Source organism: Oncorhynchus gorbuscha, linkage group LG23 (assembly GCF_021184085.1).
Source record: "Oncorhynchus gorbuscha isolate QuinsamMale2020 ecotype Even-year linkage group LG23, OgorEven_v1.0, whole genome shotgun sequence".
Lineage (NCBI taxonomy): Eukaryota > Metazoa > Chordata > Actinopteri > Salmoniformes > Salmonidae > Oncorhynchus > Oncorhynchus gorbuscha.
The window spans coordinates 23,925,003-23,942,483 of NC_060195.1; the positions used below are offsets into that span (position 1 = coordinate 23,925,003).

The window sequence follows — 17,481 nt, forward strand, 5'->3', positions numbered from 1 at the left end:
GAAAATAATTCATGTGTGGAGAATATTTTGTGGCCCTGTAGTGTTGTGACTCTAATGCGGATCAGATTCGATGTCTCCGTCGTTTCTTCACAGATGGAGAAGTATGGCAAAGCTGTTAACTACGCTGATGGAGCGCTGTCGTTCATAGAATGTGGCAACGCCATGGAACGGGACCCACTGGAGGCCAAGTCTCCATACACTATGTACTCTGAGACAGTTGAACTCATCAGGTTTGTGTCTCCACCAATGTGTCCCTCCCTCCCACTCCCACCCCCACTCAGGCCAGCAATTCCCACCTGCCCTCAGTGAAAATGAGCATCATTATATCCAACCCTGCTCCAGTCTACCCCACAAGTAAAGGCAATTAGCGGATCTCATTTTATTAATGGCAGTGAAAATGAAAATAAATGGACCTTGTAACTCCTCATATGACCCAGGGATTCATGCACCAGTGATTGAAATATTTTCTTAAAAAACGATTAGACACAGAAAATGACACAAGGCCGACAGTTTTATGAATGCTCCCCTGGCTTTATGTATGCTCCCCTGGCTTTATGGATGCTCCCCTGGCTTTATGGATGCTCCCTTGGCTTTATGAATGCTCCCCTGGTTTTATGGATGCTCCCCTGGCTTTATGGATGTTCCCTTGGCTTTATGGATGCATCCCTGGCTTTATGAATGTTCCCCTGGCTTTATGGATGCTCCCCTGGCTTTATGGATGCTCCCCTGGCTTTATGGATGCACCCCTGGCTTTATGAATGTTCCCCTGGCTTTTTGGATGTTCCCCTGGCTTTTTGGATGTTGCCCTGGCTTTATGTATGCTCCCCTGGCTTTATGTATGCTCCCCTGGCTTTATGTATGCTCCCCTGGCTTTATGTATGCTCCCCTGGCTTTATGTATGCTCCCCTGGCTTTATGTATGCTCCCCTGGCTTTATGTATGCTCCCCTGGCTTTATGTATGCTTTCCTGGCTTTATGTATGCTCCCCTGGCTTTATGGATGCTCCCCTGGCTTTATGGATGCTTTCCTGATTTTATGGATGCTCCCCTGGCTTTATGAATGCTCCCCTGGCTTTATGGATTTTCCCTGGCTTTATGGATGCTTTCCTGATTTTATGGATGTTCCCCTGGCTTTTTGGATGTTCCCCTGGCTTTTTGGATGTTCCCCTGGCTTTATGGATGCTCCCCTGGCTCTATGAATGCACCCCTGGCTTTATGGATGTTCCCCTGGGTTTTTGGATGTTCCCCTGGCTTTATACATTTTTTTATTTAACCTTTATTTAACTTGGCAATTCAGTTAAGAACAAATTATTGTTTACAATGACAGCCTAGGAACAGTGGGTTAACTGCCTTGTTCAGGGGCAGAACGACAGATGTTTTACCTTGGCAGCTCGGGAATTCGATCGAGCAACCTTTCGGTTACTGGCCCAACGCGCTAACAACTAGGCTACCTGCCGCCCCCATTTATGTATGCTCCCCTGGCTTTATGTATGCTCCCCTGGCTTTATGTATGCTCCCCTGGCTTTATGTATGCTCCCCTGGCTTTATGTATGCTTCCCTGGCTTTATGTATGCTTCCCTGGCTTTATGTATGCTCCCCTGGCTTTATGTATGCTCCCCTGGCTTTATGTATGCTTCCCTGGCTTTATGTATGCTCCCCTGGCTTTATGTATGCTCCCCTGGCTTTATGTATGCTCCCCTGGCTTTATGTATGCTCCCCTGGCTTTATGTATGCTCCCCTGGCTTTATGTATGCTCCCCTGGCTTTATGTATGCTTTTCTGGTTTTATGTATGCTCCCCTGGCTTAATGTATGCTCCCCTGGCTTAATGTATGTTCCCCTGACTTTATGTATGCTCCCCTGGCTTTATGTATGCTCCCCTGGCTTTATGTATGCTCCCCTGGCTTTATGTATGCTCCCCTGGCTTTATGTATGCTCCCCTGGCTTTATGTATGCTCCCCTGGCTTTATGTATGCTTTCCTGGTTTTATGGATGCTCCCCTGGGTTTATGGATGCTTTCCTGATTTTATGGATGCTCCCCTGGCTTTATGGATGCTCCCCTGGCTTTATGGATGCTCCCCTGGCTTTATGGATGCTCCCCTGGCTTTATGGATGTTCCCCTGGCTTTATGGATGCTCCCCTGGCTTTATGAATGCTCCCCTGGCTTTATGGATGCTCCCCTGGCTTTATGAATGCTCCCCTGGCTTTATGAATGCTCCCCTGGCTTTATGGATGCTCCCCTGGCTTTATGGATGTTCCCCTGGCTTTTTGGATGTTCCCCTGGCTTTTTGGATGTTCCCCTGGCTTTTGGATGTTCCCTGGCTTTATGGATGCTCCCTGGCTCTATGAATGCGCCCCTGGCTTTATGGATGTTCCCCTGGGTTTTTGGATGTTCCCCTGGCTTTATACATTTTTTTATTTAACCTTTATTTAACTTGGCAATTCAGTTAAGAACAAATTATTTTTTACAATGACAGCCTAGGAACAGTGGGTTAACTGCCTTGTTCAGGGGCAGAACGACAGATGTTTTACCTTGGCAGCTCGGGAATTCGATCGAGCAACCTTTCGGTTACTGGCCCAACGCGCTAACAACTAGGCTACCTGCCGCCCCCATTTATGTATGCTCCCTGGCTTTATGTATGCTCCCTGGCTTTATGTATGCTCCCTGGCTTTATGTATGCTCCCCTGGCTTTATGTATGCTTTATGTATGCCCTGGCTTTATGTATGCTCCCTGGCTTTATGGATGCTCCCCTGGCTTTATGGATGCTCCCCTGGCTTTATGGATGCTCCCCTGGCTTTATGGATGCTCCCCTGGCTTTATGAATGCTCCCCTGGCTTTATGGATGCTCCCCTGGCTTTATGAATGCTCCCCTGGCTTTATGAATGCTCCCCTGGCTTTATGGATGCTCCCCTGGCTTTATGGATGTTCCCCTGGCTTTTTGGATGTTCCCCTGGCTTTTTGGATGTTCCCCTGGCTTTTTGGATGTTCCCCTGGCTTTATGGATGCTCCCCTGGCTCTATGAATGCGCCCCTGGCTTTATGGATGTTCCCCTGGGTTTTTGGATGTTCCCCTGGCTTTATACATTTTTTTATTTAACCTTTATTTAACTTGGCAATTCAGTTAAGAACAAATTATTTTTTACAATGACAGCCTAGGGACAGTGGGTTAACTGCCTTGTTCAGGGGCAGAACGACAGATGTTTTACCTTGGCAGCTCGGGAATTCGATCGAGCAACCTTTCGGTTACTGGCCCAACGCGCTAACAACTAGGCTACCTGCCGCCCCCATTTATGTATGCTCCCCTGGCTTTATGTATGCTCCCCTGGCTTTATGTATGCTCCCCTGGCTTTATGTATGCTTCCCTGGCTTTATGTATGCTTCTCTGGCTTTATGTATGCTCCCCTGGCTTTATGTATGCTCCCCTGGCTTTATGTATGCTTCCCTGGCTTTATGTATGCTCCCCTGGCTTTATGTATGCTCCCCTGGCTTTATGTATGCTCCCCTGGCTTTATGTATGCTCCCCTGGCTTTATGTATGCTCCCCTGGCTTTATGTATGCTTTTCTGGTTTTATGTATGCTCACCTGGCTTAATGTATGCTCCCCTGGCTTAATGTATGTTCCCCTGGCTTTATGTATGCTCCCCTGGCTTTATGTATGCTCCCCTGGCTTAATGTATGTTCCCCTGGCTTTATGTATGCTCCCCTGGCTTTATGTATGCTCCCCTGGCTTTATGTATGCTTCCCTGGCTTTATGTATGCTCCCCTGGCTTTATGTATGCTCCCCTGGCTGGCTTTATGTATGCTTCCCTGGCTGGCTTTATGTATGCTTCCCTGGCTTAATGTATGCTCCCCTGGCTTTATGTATGCTTCCCTGGCTTTATGTATGCTCCCCTGGCTTTATGTATGCTTCCCTGGCTGGCTTTATGTATGCTCCAATGGTTTTATGGATGCTTTCCTGGTTTTATGTATGCTCCCCTGGCTTTATGTATGCTCCCTGGCTGGCTTTATGTATGCTCTAATGGTTTTATGGATGCTTCCCTGGCTGGCTTTATGTATGCTCCCCTGGCTTTATGTATGCTTCCCTGGCTGGCTTTATGTATGCTCCAATGGTTTTATGGATGCTTTCCTGGTTTTATGGATGCTTCCCTGGCTTTATGGACATTGAGTCATCCTCTCATTTTGTTATTTGAACTGAAATTAATTAATTGATTTATGTTTTTGTCTTTTCTGCTTTTGAAGATATGCCATGAGGTTAAAGAACTTTACAAGTCACTCAGCAACAGTGGCCGAGAAGAAATTAGCTGTATTGTGGTGAGTTTTCCCTTGATATAGTTTCTGATGTGAACCTCTGTGTGGTTGAAGGAAACCCATCATTCCTCTGATGGGTGTGATGACGGACAAGGATCTCTAGCCTGTGTGGGCGTTTGGGTTGATTTAAGAAAATCCAGCTGGCTTCCAAACCCGTTAGATGCTAAATCTGCCGCTTCGCTCAAACACTATTTAAATCTCCACTCAGCCATCCCTCCCCGACAATCGGATGTATCTTGAAGGGAGCTTTAAAACACTGCTAAAGCACTTAATCAGCTTAAAGGGGATCATTATTCTTGTATTTCATTAAGCTATTAGGGATAATGAAAGATTTCCTGGCGGCTAGCAACATATACAGTATACTAACCACACTGCTTACAGGGGATATGCTGCCTGTCATATTGATTGTATAATCTGAGTAGAATGTCAGGGTTAGAATGTCATGGTTAGAATTAGAATGTTATGGTTAGAATGGAATGCTTAGAATTAGAATGTTATGGTTAGAATGTTATGGTTAGGCTCTCAGTCATAGCAGTGTAGACAGTGATGAGAGTAGGAGTGAGACACCCAGGTCATAATTCCTGTGTTAGTAAACCGTTCTGACATCATTAGAGATTATATTCAAATATTTGACACTGGTTGACATGATCCATCAGTGTATACTTGTAATTTGTTTTAGAAGGCAAAGTGTGTGTGTGTGCGTGTGTGTGTACGTGCGCGTGTGTGTAAGAACATGCTGATGTGGTTTAGATTGGGAGAAACTAGGAAGTGCAGTGTGGTAATGACTTATTAATGCCAGAGTGCTGGTGTCATGTCATGGGGTGGTGCATATGTCCAAAGCATCTGGTGTCTGACTATTGCCTCTGTTTTCTAGCTTTTATTTTCTAAGAAATTAGAGAGGTAGATTTGATAACAACAACATGAAATATTCATGCATCATGGATGTCAAGTTAATGTGTTACAAAACACATTTTCCTTAGTTATTTATTTGATGCTTAATGTCTGTAATTGATACACAGCCTGTTATGTTGCCAATACCAGATATACTGTATTACTGTAGGTCCTGCATTTAATGGAACCTTATTATGTTCTTATCTCCATAGCAATCGCTGTTTATCCCTCCTGTACTTGAGAATGTTCAAACTAAAGAAGGACCATGCAGTAAAGTATTCCCGTTCCCTGATGGAGTATTTCAAGGTAACTAACTCTAATTCTAACTTCTAATTCTTACTCTAATTCTAACTTCTAATTCTTACTCCAAATTCTGACTCTAATTCTAACTCCAAATTCTAACTCTAATTCTAACTTCTATGAATAGAAAGAGTGATAGCTGTAGAACATGTACAGCTAATTAAAATGTCTAAATTAAATGTATATTTGTGTTAAGTTGCGTGTACTCATTAGCTTTGTATGGTGGTAATTAAAAAACATACTTTTTTTGTGGTTAGTGTGCAAACTATGTGTATCAATTATCTACATACATTAGTGCTTAAGCCTGTTTTAATTAATTATGTTGCATATTATTCTAGAGACGCTGTTTGTATTGCTGTGATAGCTTTTCTAAGCTGTGCAAAGTGTTTGTATAGTGGTGCTGCCAATTGTCCTGTTCTCACAAACCTCTTCCATTCCAGAACTCGGCTAAAAGTTCCCAAGTACCTTCGCCATGGGGAGCCAATGGAAAGTGAGTAACATGTCACCTCAGTCATCTAATGTTGCATTACAATGCATTCTTTATACCAGATATCTCCCTGAACAGAACAATGTCTGTGCCTTCTCCTGGCCAAGCAACAAGCTAACCCTCTCAGATGCTGTCTGCTTTGTTCAGACAAAGGTCATGACAGACAGAGCTTCTGTCAATGTGACTTCCAGCTTTCAGCACATCACACTGGTGGGATGAGCTCACTACTTCACTGTTCTTCTGCATTTTCCATGGCAACTGAACCTAACTGATTCACCCTGTGTGTTTGGGTTCGTGGGCTGCCGTGGGGCTACTGTGGAGCTACCATGGAGCTACCGTGGGGCTACCGTTGGGCTACCGCGGAGCTACCGTGAAGCTACCGTGGAGCTACCGTGGGGCTACAGTGAGGCTACCGTGGGGCTACCGTGGGGCTACAGTGAAGCTACCGTGGAGCTACTGTGGGGCTACAGTGAAGCTGTCGTGGGGCTACCGTGGGGCTACAGTGAAGCTACCGTGGGGCTACAGTGAAGCTACCGTGGGGCTACCGTGAAGCTACCGTGGGGCTACCGTGAAGCTACCGTGGGGCTACAGTGAAGCTACCGTGGGGCTACCGTGAAGCTACCGTGGGGCTACAGTGAAGCTACCGTGGGGCTACAGTGAAGCTACCGTGGGGCTACAGTGAAGCTACCGTGGGGCTACAGTGAAGCTACCGAGGAGCTACTGTGGGGATACCATGGGGCTACTGTGGGGCTCGTCAGTGTCTGGCAGTTGGTGGTGAGCCATCCTCTGTGTGTGACTGTGAGCTTCCTTGAGCCTGTCTTTTCAAGGGCTGGGATCTAGCCCTCAGCCAAAGCACTGACCAGCTTCTGCTATTCTGCTGTGAAAGGCGCTGTCAGAAGCAATTAGCCTCAGATCCTACTGGCTCCTAGGGCTCCTGCAGCCTCCTCCAGTTCACCATGGTCACATTAGCCACCAACTGGCCTTTTTAATCCCGTGTTAGCTCCGCTACCTGCGGACTGTAATGAACATTAGATTACACTCTGCTCTGGTCTTTCCCACAGTTTGTTTGTTCTGTCCTTGACAATCATTAATCTTTTTTCCTTATTATTTTTTGTTCACCCTCAGGGGTTTGTTTATTTCAGCAAAAGCCTCAAACTATTAGAAAGGGAGCCGAGAGAGGCAAGCTGTTGACAGAGCATCATAATTTAACTTCACGGGGGGAGCGCCTTTCAATTTAGTGCTGAATTACAGGACCTGGAGCTTGATTGTTTGGGTTTGGCACTAAAAGACTGATGAATATGTCCTCTGATTGATGTCTCAAGCCAGCTGACAGATGATTGTCAGCCATGATTGTCAAGCCGAGATAAGCCCGAGTTTGCCGATAATACAAAATCAAATCAGAATTAGTGATTAAATCTGACGGGGAGTAGTTAAGCCTGACGGACAGAAGTTAAGCCTGACGGACAGCAGTTAAGCCTGACAGACAGTAGTTAAGCCTGAGGGACAGTGGTTAAGCCTGTGGGACAGTGGTTAAGCCTGACGGACAGAGGTTAAGCCTGACGGACAGAAGTTAAGCCTGACGGACAGTAGTTAAGCCTGACGGACAGTAGTTAAGCCTGAGGGACAGTGGTTGAACCTGAAGGAGATTGGTTAAGCCTGACAGAGAGTGGTTAAGCCTGACGGACAGTAGTTAAGCTTGACGGAGAGTGGTTAAGTATGATGGACAGTGGTTACGCCTGGCGGAGAATGGTTAAGCCTGACGGACAGTGGCAAAGTCTGAATGACTGTGGCTAAGCATGGGGACAGTGGTTAAGCCTGAAGGAGAATGGATAAGCCTGACAGGGAATGGGTAAGCCTGACGTACAGCGGTACAGCCTGACAGAGAATGGATAAGCCTGACAGAGAATGGATAAGCCTGACGTACAGTGGTACAGCCTGACGGAGAATGGATAAGCCTGACGTACAGTGGTACAGCCTGAAGGAGAATGGATAAGCCTGACGTACAGTGGTACAGCCTGGCGGAGAATGGTTAAGCCTGACGGACAGTGGCAAAGTCTGAATGACTGTGGCTAAGCCTGGGGGACAGTGGGTAAGCCTGAAAGAGAATAGATAAGCCTGACAGAGAATGGGTAAGCCTGACGTAAAGCGGTACAGCCTGACAGAGAATGGATAAGCCTGACAGAGAATGGATAAGCCTGACTGACTGTGGTTAAGCCCGACGGACAGTAGTTAAGCCTGACGGACAGTGGTTAAGCCTGACGGACAGTGGTTAAGCCTGACGGACAGTGGTTAAGCCTGACGGACAGTGGTTAAGCCTGACGGGCAGTGGTTAAGCCTGACGGACAGTGGTTAAGCCTGAAGGACTGTGGTTAAGCCTGACGGACAGTGGTTAAGCCTGACGTACAGTGGTACAGCCTGAAGGAGAAGGGATAAGCCTGACGTACAGTGGTACAGCCTGAAGGAGAATGGATGAGCCTGACGTACAGTGGTACAGCCTGAAGGAGAATGGATAAGCCTGACGCACAGTGGTACAGCCTGGCGGAGAATGGATAAGACTGACGTACAGTGGTACAGCCTGGCGGAGAATGGATAAGCCTGACATACAGTGGTACAGCCTGACGGAGAATGGATAAGCCTGACGTACAGTGGTACAGCCTGAAGGATAATGGATAAGCCTGACGTACAGTGGTACAGCCTGAAGGAGAATGGATAAGCCTGACGTACAGTGGTACAGCCTGACGGAGAATGGATAAGCCTGACGTACAGTGGTACAGCCTGAAGGAGAATGGATAAGCCTGACGTACAGTGGTACAGCCTGACAGAGAATGTATAAGCCTGACGGACAGTGGTTAAGCCTGACGGACAGTGGTAAAGCCTGACGGACAGTGGTTAAGCTTGACGGATAGTGGTTAAGCTTGACGGACAGTGGTTAAGCTTGACGGACAGTGGTTAAGCCTGACGGACTGTGGTTAAGCCTGACGAATAGTGGTTAAGCTTGACGGACAGTGGTTAAGCTTGACGGACAGTGGTTAAGCCTGACGGACTGTGGTTAAGCCTGAAGGACAGTGATTAAGCCTGACGGACAGTGGTTAAGCCTGATGGACAGTGGTTAAGTCTGACGGACAGTGGTTAAGCCTGACGGACTGTAGTTAAGCCTGACGGACAGTGGTTCAGCCTGACGGACAGTGGTTAAGCATGACGGACTGTGGTTTAGCTTGACGAACAGTGGTTAAGCTTGAAGGACAGTGGTTAAGCCTGACGGACAGTGGTTAAGCCTGACGGACAGTGTTTGAGCCTGAAGGACAGTGGTTGAGCCTGGCGGACAGTGGTTAAGCCTGACGGACAGTAGTTAAGCCTGACGGACTGTGGTTAAGCCTGACGGACAGTGGTTAAGCCTGACGGACAGTGGTTAAGCCTGACGGACAGTGGTTAAGCCTGACGGACAGTGGTTAAGCCTGATGGACAGTGGTTAAGCCTGACAGACAGTGGTTAAGCCTGACAGACAGTGGTTAAGCTTGACGGACAGTGATTAAGCTTGACGGACAGTAGTTAAGCCTGACGGACAGTGGTTAAGCCTGATGGACAGTGGTTAAGCCTGACGGACAGTGGTTAAGCCTGACGTACAGTGGTACAGCCTGAAGGAGAATGGATAAGCCTGACGTACAGTGGTACAGCCTGAAGGAGAATGGTTAAGCCTGACGGACAGTAGTTAAGCCTGATGGACAGTAGTTAAGCTTGACGAACAGTGTTTAAGCTTGACGGACAGTGGTTAAGCCTGACGGACAGTAGTTAAGCTTGACGAACAGTGTTTAAGCTTGACGGACAGTGGTTAAGCCTGACGGACAGTGGTTAAGCCTGACGGACAGGGGTTAAGCCTGACGGACAGTAGTTAAGCTTGACGAACAGTGTTTAAGCTTGACGGACAGTGGTTAAGCCTGACGGACAGTGGTTAAGCCTGACGGACAGGGGTTAAGCCTGACGGACAGTGGTTAAGCATGACGGACAGTGATTAAGCCTGAGGGACAGTGGTTAAGCTTGACGGACAGTAGTTAAGCCTCACGGATTGTGGTTAAGCTTGACGGACAGTGGTTAAGCCTGAGGGACAGTGGTTAAACTTGACGGACAGTGGTTAAGCTTGACGGACAGTGGTTAAGCCTGACGGATTGTGGTTAACCCTGACGGACAGTAGTTAAGCCTGAGGGACAGTGGTTAAGCCTGACGGACAGTGGTTAAGCCTGACGGACTGTGGTTAAGCCTGACGGACAGTGGTTAAGCTTGACGGACAGTGGTTAAGCCTGACGGACAGTGGTTAAGGCTGACGGACTGTGGTTAAGCCTGACGGACAGTGGTTAAGCTTGACGGACAGTGGTTAAGCCTGACGGACAGTGGTTAAGCTTGACGGACAGTGGTTCAGCTTGACGGACAGTGGTTAAGCTTGAGGGACAGTGGTTAAGCTTGACGGACAGTGATTAAACCTGATGGACAGTGGATAAGCCTGACGGGCAGTGATTAAGCTTGATGGACTGTGGTTAAGCCTGACGGACAGTGGTTAAGCTTGACGGACAGTAGTTAAGCCTGAGGGACAGTGGTTAAACTTGACGGACAGTGGTTAAGCCTGACGGACAGTGGTTAAGCTTGACGGACAGTGGTTAAGCCTGACGGACAGTGGTTAAGCTTGACGGACAGTGGTTAAGCTTGACGGACAGTGGTTAAGCTTGACTGACAGTGGTTAAGCCTGACGGACAGTGATTAAGCTTGACGGACAGTGATTAAGCCTGAGGGACAGTGATTAAGCCTGACGGACAGTGGTTAAGCCTGACGGACAGTGGTTAAGCTTGACGGACAGTGGTTAAGCCTGAGGGACAGTGGTTAAACTTGACGGACAGTGGTTAAGCCTGAGGGACCGTGGTTAAGCCTGAGGGACAGTGGTTAAGCCTGACAGACAGTGGTTAAGCTTGCCGGACTGTGGTGAAGCCTGACGGACAGTGGTTAAGCTTGACGGACAGTGGTTAAGCCTGACGGACAGTGGTTAAGCTTGACGGACAGTGGTTCAGCTTGACGGACAGTGGTTAAGCTTGACGGACAGTGGTTAAGCTTGACTGACAGTGGTTAAGCCTGACGGACAGTGATTAAGCTTGACGGACAGTGGTTAAGCCTGACGCACAGTGGTTAAACTTGACGGACAGTGGTTAAGCCTGAGGGACAGTGGTTAAGCTTGACGGACAGTGGGTAAGCCTCACGGATTGTGGTTAAGCCTGACGTACAGTAGTTAAGCCTGAGGGATAGTGGTTAAACTTGACGGACAGTAGTTAAGCCTGAGGGACAGTGGTAAAGCCTGACGGACAGTGGTTCAGCTTGACGGACAGTGGTTAAGCTTGACGGACAGTGGTTAAGCTTGACGGACAGTGGTTAAGCTTGACGGACAGTGGTTAAGCCTGACGGACAGTGGTTAAGCCTGACGGACAGTGGTTAAGCATGACGGACAGTGGTTAAGCCTGACGGACAGTGGTTAAGCCTGACGGACAGTGGTTAAGCCTGAGGGACAGTGGTAAAGCCTGACGGACAGTGGTTAAGCTTGACGGACAGTGGTTAAGCCTGAAGGACAGTGGTTAAGCCTGAAGGACAGTGGTTAAGCCTGACGGACAGTGGTTAAGCCTGACGGACTGTTGACGGACAGTGGTTAAGCCAGTGGAAGGACAGTGGTTAAGCCAGTGGAAGGACAGTGGTTAAGCCTGACGGACAGTGGTTAAGCCTGACGGACTGATTGGATTAAGCCTGACGGACAGTGGTTAAGCCTTGACGGACAGTGGACGGAGTGGTTAAGCCTGACGGACAGTGGTTAAGCTTGACGGACAGTGGTTAAGCCTGACGGACAGTGGTTAAGCTTGACGGACAGTGGTTAAGCTTGACTGACAGTGGTTAAGCCTGACGGACAGTGATTAAGCTTGACGGACAGTGATTAAGCCTGACGGACAGTGATTAAGCCTGACGGACAGTGGTTAAGCCTGACGGACAGTGGTTAAGCTTGACGGACAGTGGTTAAGCCTGAGGGACAGGCTTAACAGGATACACATGAGCTCAATTTCGAGTCTCATAGCCAAAGGGTCTGAATACTTATGTAAATAAAGTATTTCTGTTTTCAATTTTTTATACATTTGCGAACATTCTAAAAAGCTGTTTTTACTTTGTCATTATTGGGTATTGTGTATAGATTGATGGGGAAAAAACATATTTGTATCCATTTTGGAATAAGGCTGTAACATAACAAAATGTGGAAAAAGTCAATGGGTCTGAATACTTTCCAAATGCACTGTAATTCACTTTACTCCCTGTGTATATAATTCACTTTACTCCCTGTGTATATAATTCACTTTACTCCCTATATATATAATTCACTTTACTCCCTGTATATATAATTCACTTTACTCCCTGTGTATATAATTCACTTTACTCTCTATATATATAATTCACTTTACTCCCTGTATATATAATTCACTTTACTCCCTGTATATATAATTCACTTTACTCCCTGTATATATAATTCACTTTACTCTCTGTATATATAATTCACTTTACTCCCTGTATATATAATTCACTTTACTCTCTGTATATATAATTCACTTTACTCCCTGTATATATAATTCACTTTACTCCCTGTATATATAATTCACTTTACTCTCTGTATATATAATTCACTTTACTCCCTGTATATATAATTCACTTTACTCCCTGTATATATAATTCACTTTACTCTCTGTATATATAATTCACTTTACTCCCTGTATATATAATTCACTTTACTCCCTGTATATATAATTCACTTTACTGCCTGTATATATAATTCACTTTACTCCCTGTATATATAATTCACTTTACTCCCTGTATATATAATTCACTTTACTCTCTGTATATATAATTCACTTTACTCCCTGTATATATAATTCACTTTACTCCCTGTATATATAATTCACTTTACTGCCTGTATATATAATTCACTTTACTCCCTGTATATATAATTCACTTTACTCCCTGTATATATAATTCACTTTACTGCCTGTATATATAATTCACTTTACTCTCTGTATATATAATTCACTTTACTCTCTGTATATATAATTCACTTTACTCCCTTCACTTTATTCCCTGTATATATAATTCACTTTACTCCCTGTATATATAATTCACTTTACTCCCTGTATATATAATTCACTTTACTCCCTGTATATATAATTCACTTTACTCCCTTCACTTTATTCCCTGTATATATAATTCACTTTACTGCCTGTATATATAATTCACTTTACTCCCTGTATATATAATTCACTTTACTCCCTTCACTTTATTCCCTGTATATATAATTCACTTTACTGTCTGTATATATAATTCACTTTACTCCCTTCAATTTATTCCCTGTATATATAATTCACTTTACTGCCTGTATATATAATTCACTTTACTCCCTGTATATATAATTCACTTTACTGCCTGTATATATAATTCACTTTACTCCCTTCACTTTATTCCCTGTATATATAATTCACTTTACTGCCTGTATATATAATTAACTTTACTCCCTGTATATATAATTCACTTTACTGCCTGTATATATAATTCACTTTACTCCCTTCACTTTATTCCCTGTATATATAATTCACTTTACTCCCTGTATATATAATTCACTTTACTGCCTGTATATATAATTCACTTTACTGCCTGTATATATAATTCACTTTACTCCCTTCACTTTATTCCCTGTATATATAATTCACTTTACTCCCTTCACTTTATTCCCTGTATATATAATTCACTTTACTGCCTGTATATGTAATTCACTTTATTCCCTGTATATATAATACACTTTACTCCCTGTATATATAATACACTTTACTCCCTGTATATATAATTCACTTTACTCCCTGTATATATAATTCACTTTACTCTCTGTATATATAATTCACTTTACTCCCTGTATATATAATACACTTTACTCCCTGTATATATAATTCACTTTACTCTCTGTATATATAATTAACTTTACTCTCTGTATATATAATTCCCTTTACTCTCTGTATATATAATTCACTTTACTCTCTGTATATATAATTCACTTTACTCCCTGTATATATAATTCACTTTACTCCCTGTATATATAATTCACTTTACTCTATGTATATATAATTCACTTTACTCCCTGTATATATAATACACTTTACTCCCTGTATATATAATTCACTTTACTCTCTGTATATATAATTCACTTTACTCCCTGTATATATAATTCACTTTACTGCCTGTATATATAATTCACTTTACTCCCTTCACTTTATTCCCTGTATATATAATTCACTTTACTGCCTGTATATATAATTCACTTTACTCCCTGTATATATAATTCACTTTACTGCCTGTATATATAATTCACTTTACTCCCTTCACTTTATTCCCTGTATATATAATTCACTTTACTCCCTGTATATATAATTCACTTTACTGCCTGTATATATAATTCACTTTACTGCCTGTATATATAATTCACTTTACTCCCTTCACTTTATTCCCTGTATATATAATTCACTTTACTCCCTTCACTTTATTCCCTGTATATATAATTCACTTTACTGCCTCTATATGTAATTCACTTTATTCCCTGTATATATAATACACTTTACTCCCTGTATATATAATACACTTTACTCCCTGTATATATAATTCACTTTACTCCCTGTATATATAATTCACTTTACTCTCTGTATATATAATTCACTTTACTCCCTGTATATATAATACACTTTACTCCCTGTATATATAATTCACTTTACTCTCTGTATATATAATTCCCTTTACTCTCTGTATATATAATTCACTTTACTCCCTGTATATATAATTCACTTTACTCCCTGTATATATAATTCACTTTACTCCCTGTATATATAATTCACTTTACTCTCTGTATATATAATTCACTTTACTCTCTGTATATATAATTCCCTTTACTCTCTGTATATATAATTCACTTTACTCCCTGTATATATAATTCACTTTACTCCCTGTATATATAATTCACTTTACTCCCTGTACATATAATTCACTTTACTCTCTGTATATATAATTCACTTTACTCCCTGTATATATAATTCCCTTTAGTCTCTTAATATATAAAGTACTTGTATGTTTTGCCCAGGATACCAAAATCCATGGTGTCCAGTAGTTATACAGTACACTATCACCCTGACCTTTTCACTTCCAACCTCTAACCACTGACCCCTGTATTGTGTCTCTGTCTTCCTAGGAACACAGGCACCCTATCGCCCCTGTCTCTGAGTCTCTCCCCAGTCAGTTGGGGCGGCAGCAGTACGGGCACTGCGGGCTCCGGGGCCTCCGGCAACGTGGCCATCCCCCAGCGCATTCACCAGATGGCCGCCAGCCACGTCAACATTACCAACAACATTCTCCGGAGCTACGAGCACTGGGACACAGCAGAAAAGTTGGCCACAGAGAGCCAAGGTACTGGAGACTGGACACAGTCTCTCTGTTTTACAACAGGGTGTTTGTATAGGAGATGGCAGAAATGGCAGATTTTGTACATTAGTAGAATAAATTGTGCTGTAGATACCGGGTAGGGTGGTAACTGCAGCTGATGTAGCAGTAATAGCTACAATCAACATCCATTATTCTTTTGTTATCATATCATATATTTGTGTTAATACATGTATTCCCATTCATCTACCTTGCATTCAGTAATTATATATGACTAATTATTCATATTGGTTAGGAACAAAGGCCAGTCAGATCCTTTCATCACCCTCAGGATGGTCTAATATGGACTGATGTGTTCTGTATTCTTTCGTGGAGATATGGAGAATAAAGGAGCCCTAAGCCTTGACCCATTTACTGTCATTAGTGAGTGAATGTACAGACTAGAGAGAGACCAGCAGAGATATATGGAGGACACCCCTCTTGACTGTGAATGGAGGATTTGATGTGCCATGTCTCTCATTTCCTGAGCCTAGCTGATTAAAGGGGCAGGTTATGTGGTTGTGTTAGGCAAGAACTCACTCTCACAGCCTCAGAAGTATCCATTAGAAGTTGATCCTCCCTACACCTCTCCTACTCTCTGTCGACACTCATAATGAGCTCAATTAGAGCCTGTTGGATGGTGTTATTGGTGGAAATGAGACAGGAATCACCCAGTTATGACACCATAAGGCCTAGGTGGGCCTTTCAGCACATACTGATCACCAGAGCTGTTACTTTTAGGATTGAGCCTTTCCAGTACTCAATCACCCACTGTTTATTAGGAAGGAGGAAGAGAGGTTAGGAGCGAGGGAAGAGAGGATAGGAGGGCGGGAAGAGAGGATATGAGGGAGGCAAGAGAGGTTTGGAGGGAGGTAAGAGAGGTTAGGAGGGAGTGAAGAGAGGTTAGGAAGAGAGGGAAGAGAGGTTAGGAGGGGAGAAAGAGAGGTTAGGAGGGAGGGAAGAGAGGGAAGGAGAGAGGGAAAGAGCTTAAGAGGGAGGGAAGACAGGTTTGGAGGGAGGTAAGAGAGGTTTTGGAGGGAGGAAGAGAGGGAAGAGAGGTTAGGAGGGAGGAAAGATAGGTTTGGAGGGAGGCAAGATAGGTTTGGAGGGAGGGAAGAGATGTTAGGAAGGAGGGAAGTGAGGTTAGAAGGGATGGAAGAGAGGTCAGTAGGGAAGGAAGAGAGGTTAGAAGGGACGGAAGAAAGGCTAGGAGGGAGGGAAGAGAGGGAAGTGGGGTTAGAAGGGAGGGGAGGTTAGGGGGAGGGAAGAGAAGAGAAGTTAGGAGGGAGTCAAGAGAGGTTTGGAGATGAGGAAGAGAGGTCAGGGGGGAGAAAAGAGAGGTTAGTAGGTAGGGAAGAGAGGTTAGGGGGAGGGAAGAGAGGGAAGAGAGGTTAGGAGGGAGGCAAGAGAGGTTAGGAGAGAGGGAAGAGAGGTTAGGAGGGAGGGAAGAGAGATTAGGAGAGAGGGAAGAAAGGTTAGGAGGGTGGGAAGAGGGGTTAGGAGGGAGGGAAGAGGTTAGGAGGGAGGCAAGAGGGATTTGGAGGGAGGGAAGAGGGGTTAGGAGGGAGGGAAGAGGTTAGAAAAGAGGGAATAGATGTTAAGAGGGAGGGAAGAGAGGTTATGAGGGAGGGAAGAGAGATTAGGAGAGAGGGAAGAAAGGTTAGGAGGGAGGGAGAGAGGGAAGGAAGGGAAGAGAGGTTAGGAGGGAGGGAAGAGAGATTATGAGGGAGGGAAGAGAGAGAAGAAAGATTAGGAGGGAGGCAAGAGGGGTTTGGAGGGAGGGAAGAGGTTAGGAGGGAGGGAAGGAAGAGAGGTTAGAAGAGAGGGAAGAGAGGTTAGGCGGGTGGCAAGAGAGGTTTGGAGGGAGGGAAGAGGGGTTAGGAGGGAGGGAAGAGGTTAGGAGGGAGGGAGAGACGGAAGGAAGGGAAGAGGGGAAGTAAGGTTAGAAAAGAGGGAAGAGATGTTAGGAGGGAGGGAAGAGAG

The 17,481-nt window shown here is 44.6% G+C and overlaps 1 protein-coding gene across 1 annotated transcript in view; it reads left to right on the forward strand.

Moving 5' to 3' along the window:
• Nucleotides 1-15,890, forward strand: part of aff2 (AF4/FMR2 family, member 2) — a 320,904-nt gene extending 305,014 nt beyond the window's left edge. Inside the window, exons 18-23 of the mRNA XM_046323313.1 lie at nt 94-230; nt 4,236-4,307; nt 5,408-5,501; nt 5,936-5,985; nt 15,272-15,486; nt 15,835-15,890. Of these exons, the coding sequence (XP_046179269.1) occupies nt 94-230; nt 4,236-4,307; nt 5,408-5,501; nt 5,936-5,985; nt 15,272-15,486; nt 15,835-15,890 (624 nt within the window). The remainder of the gene's footprint in view (nt 1-93; nt 231-4,235; nt 4,308-5,407; nt 5,502-5,935; nt 5,986-15,271; nt 15,487-15,834) is intronic.
• Nucleotides 15,891-17,481: the final 1,591 nt, after the last annotated feature.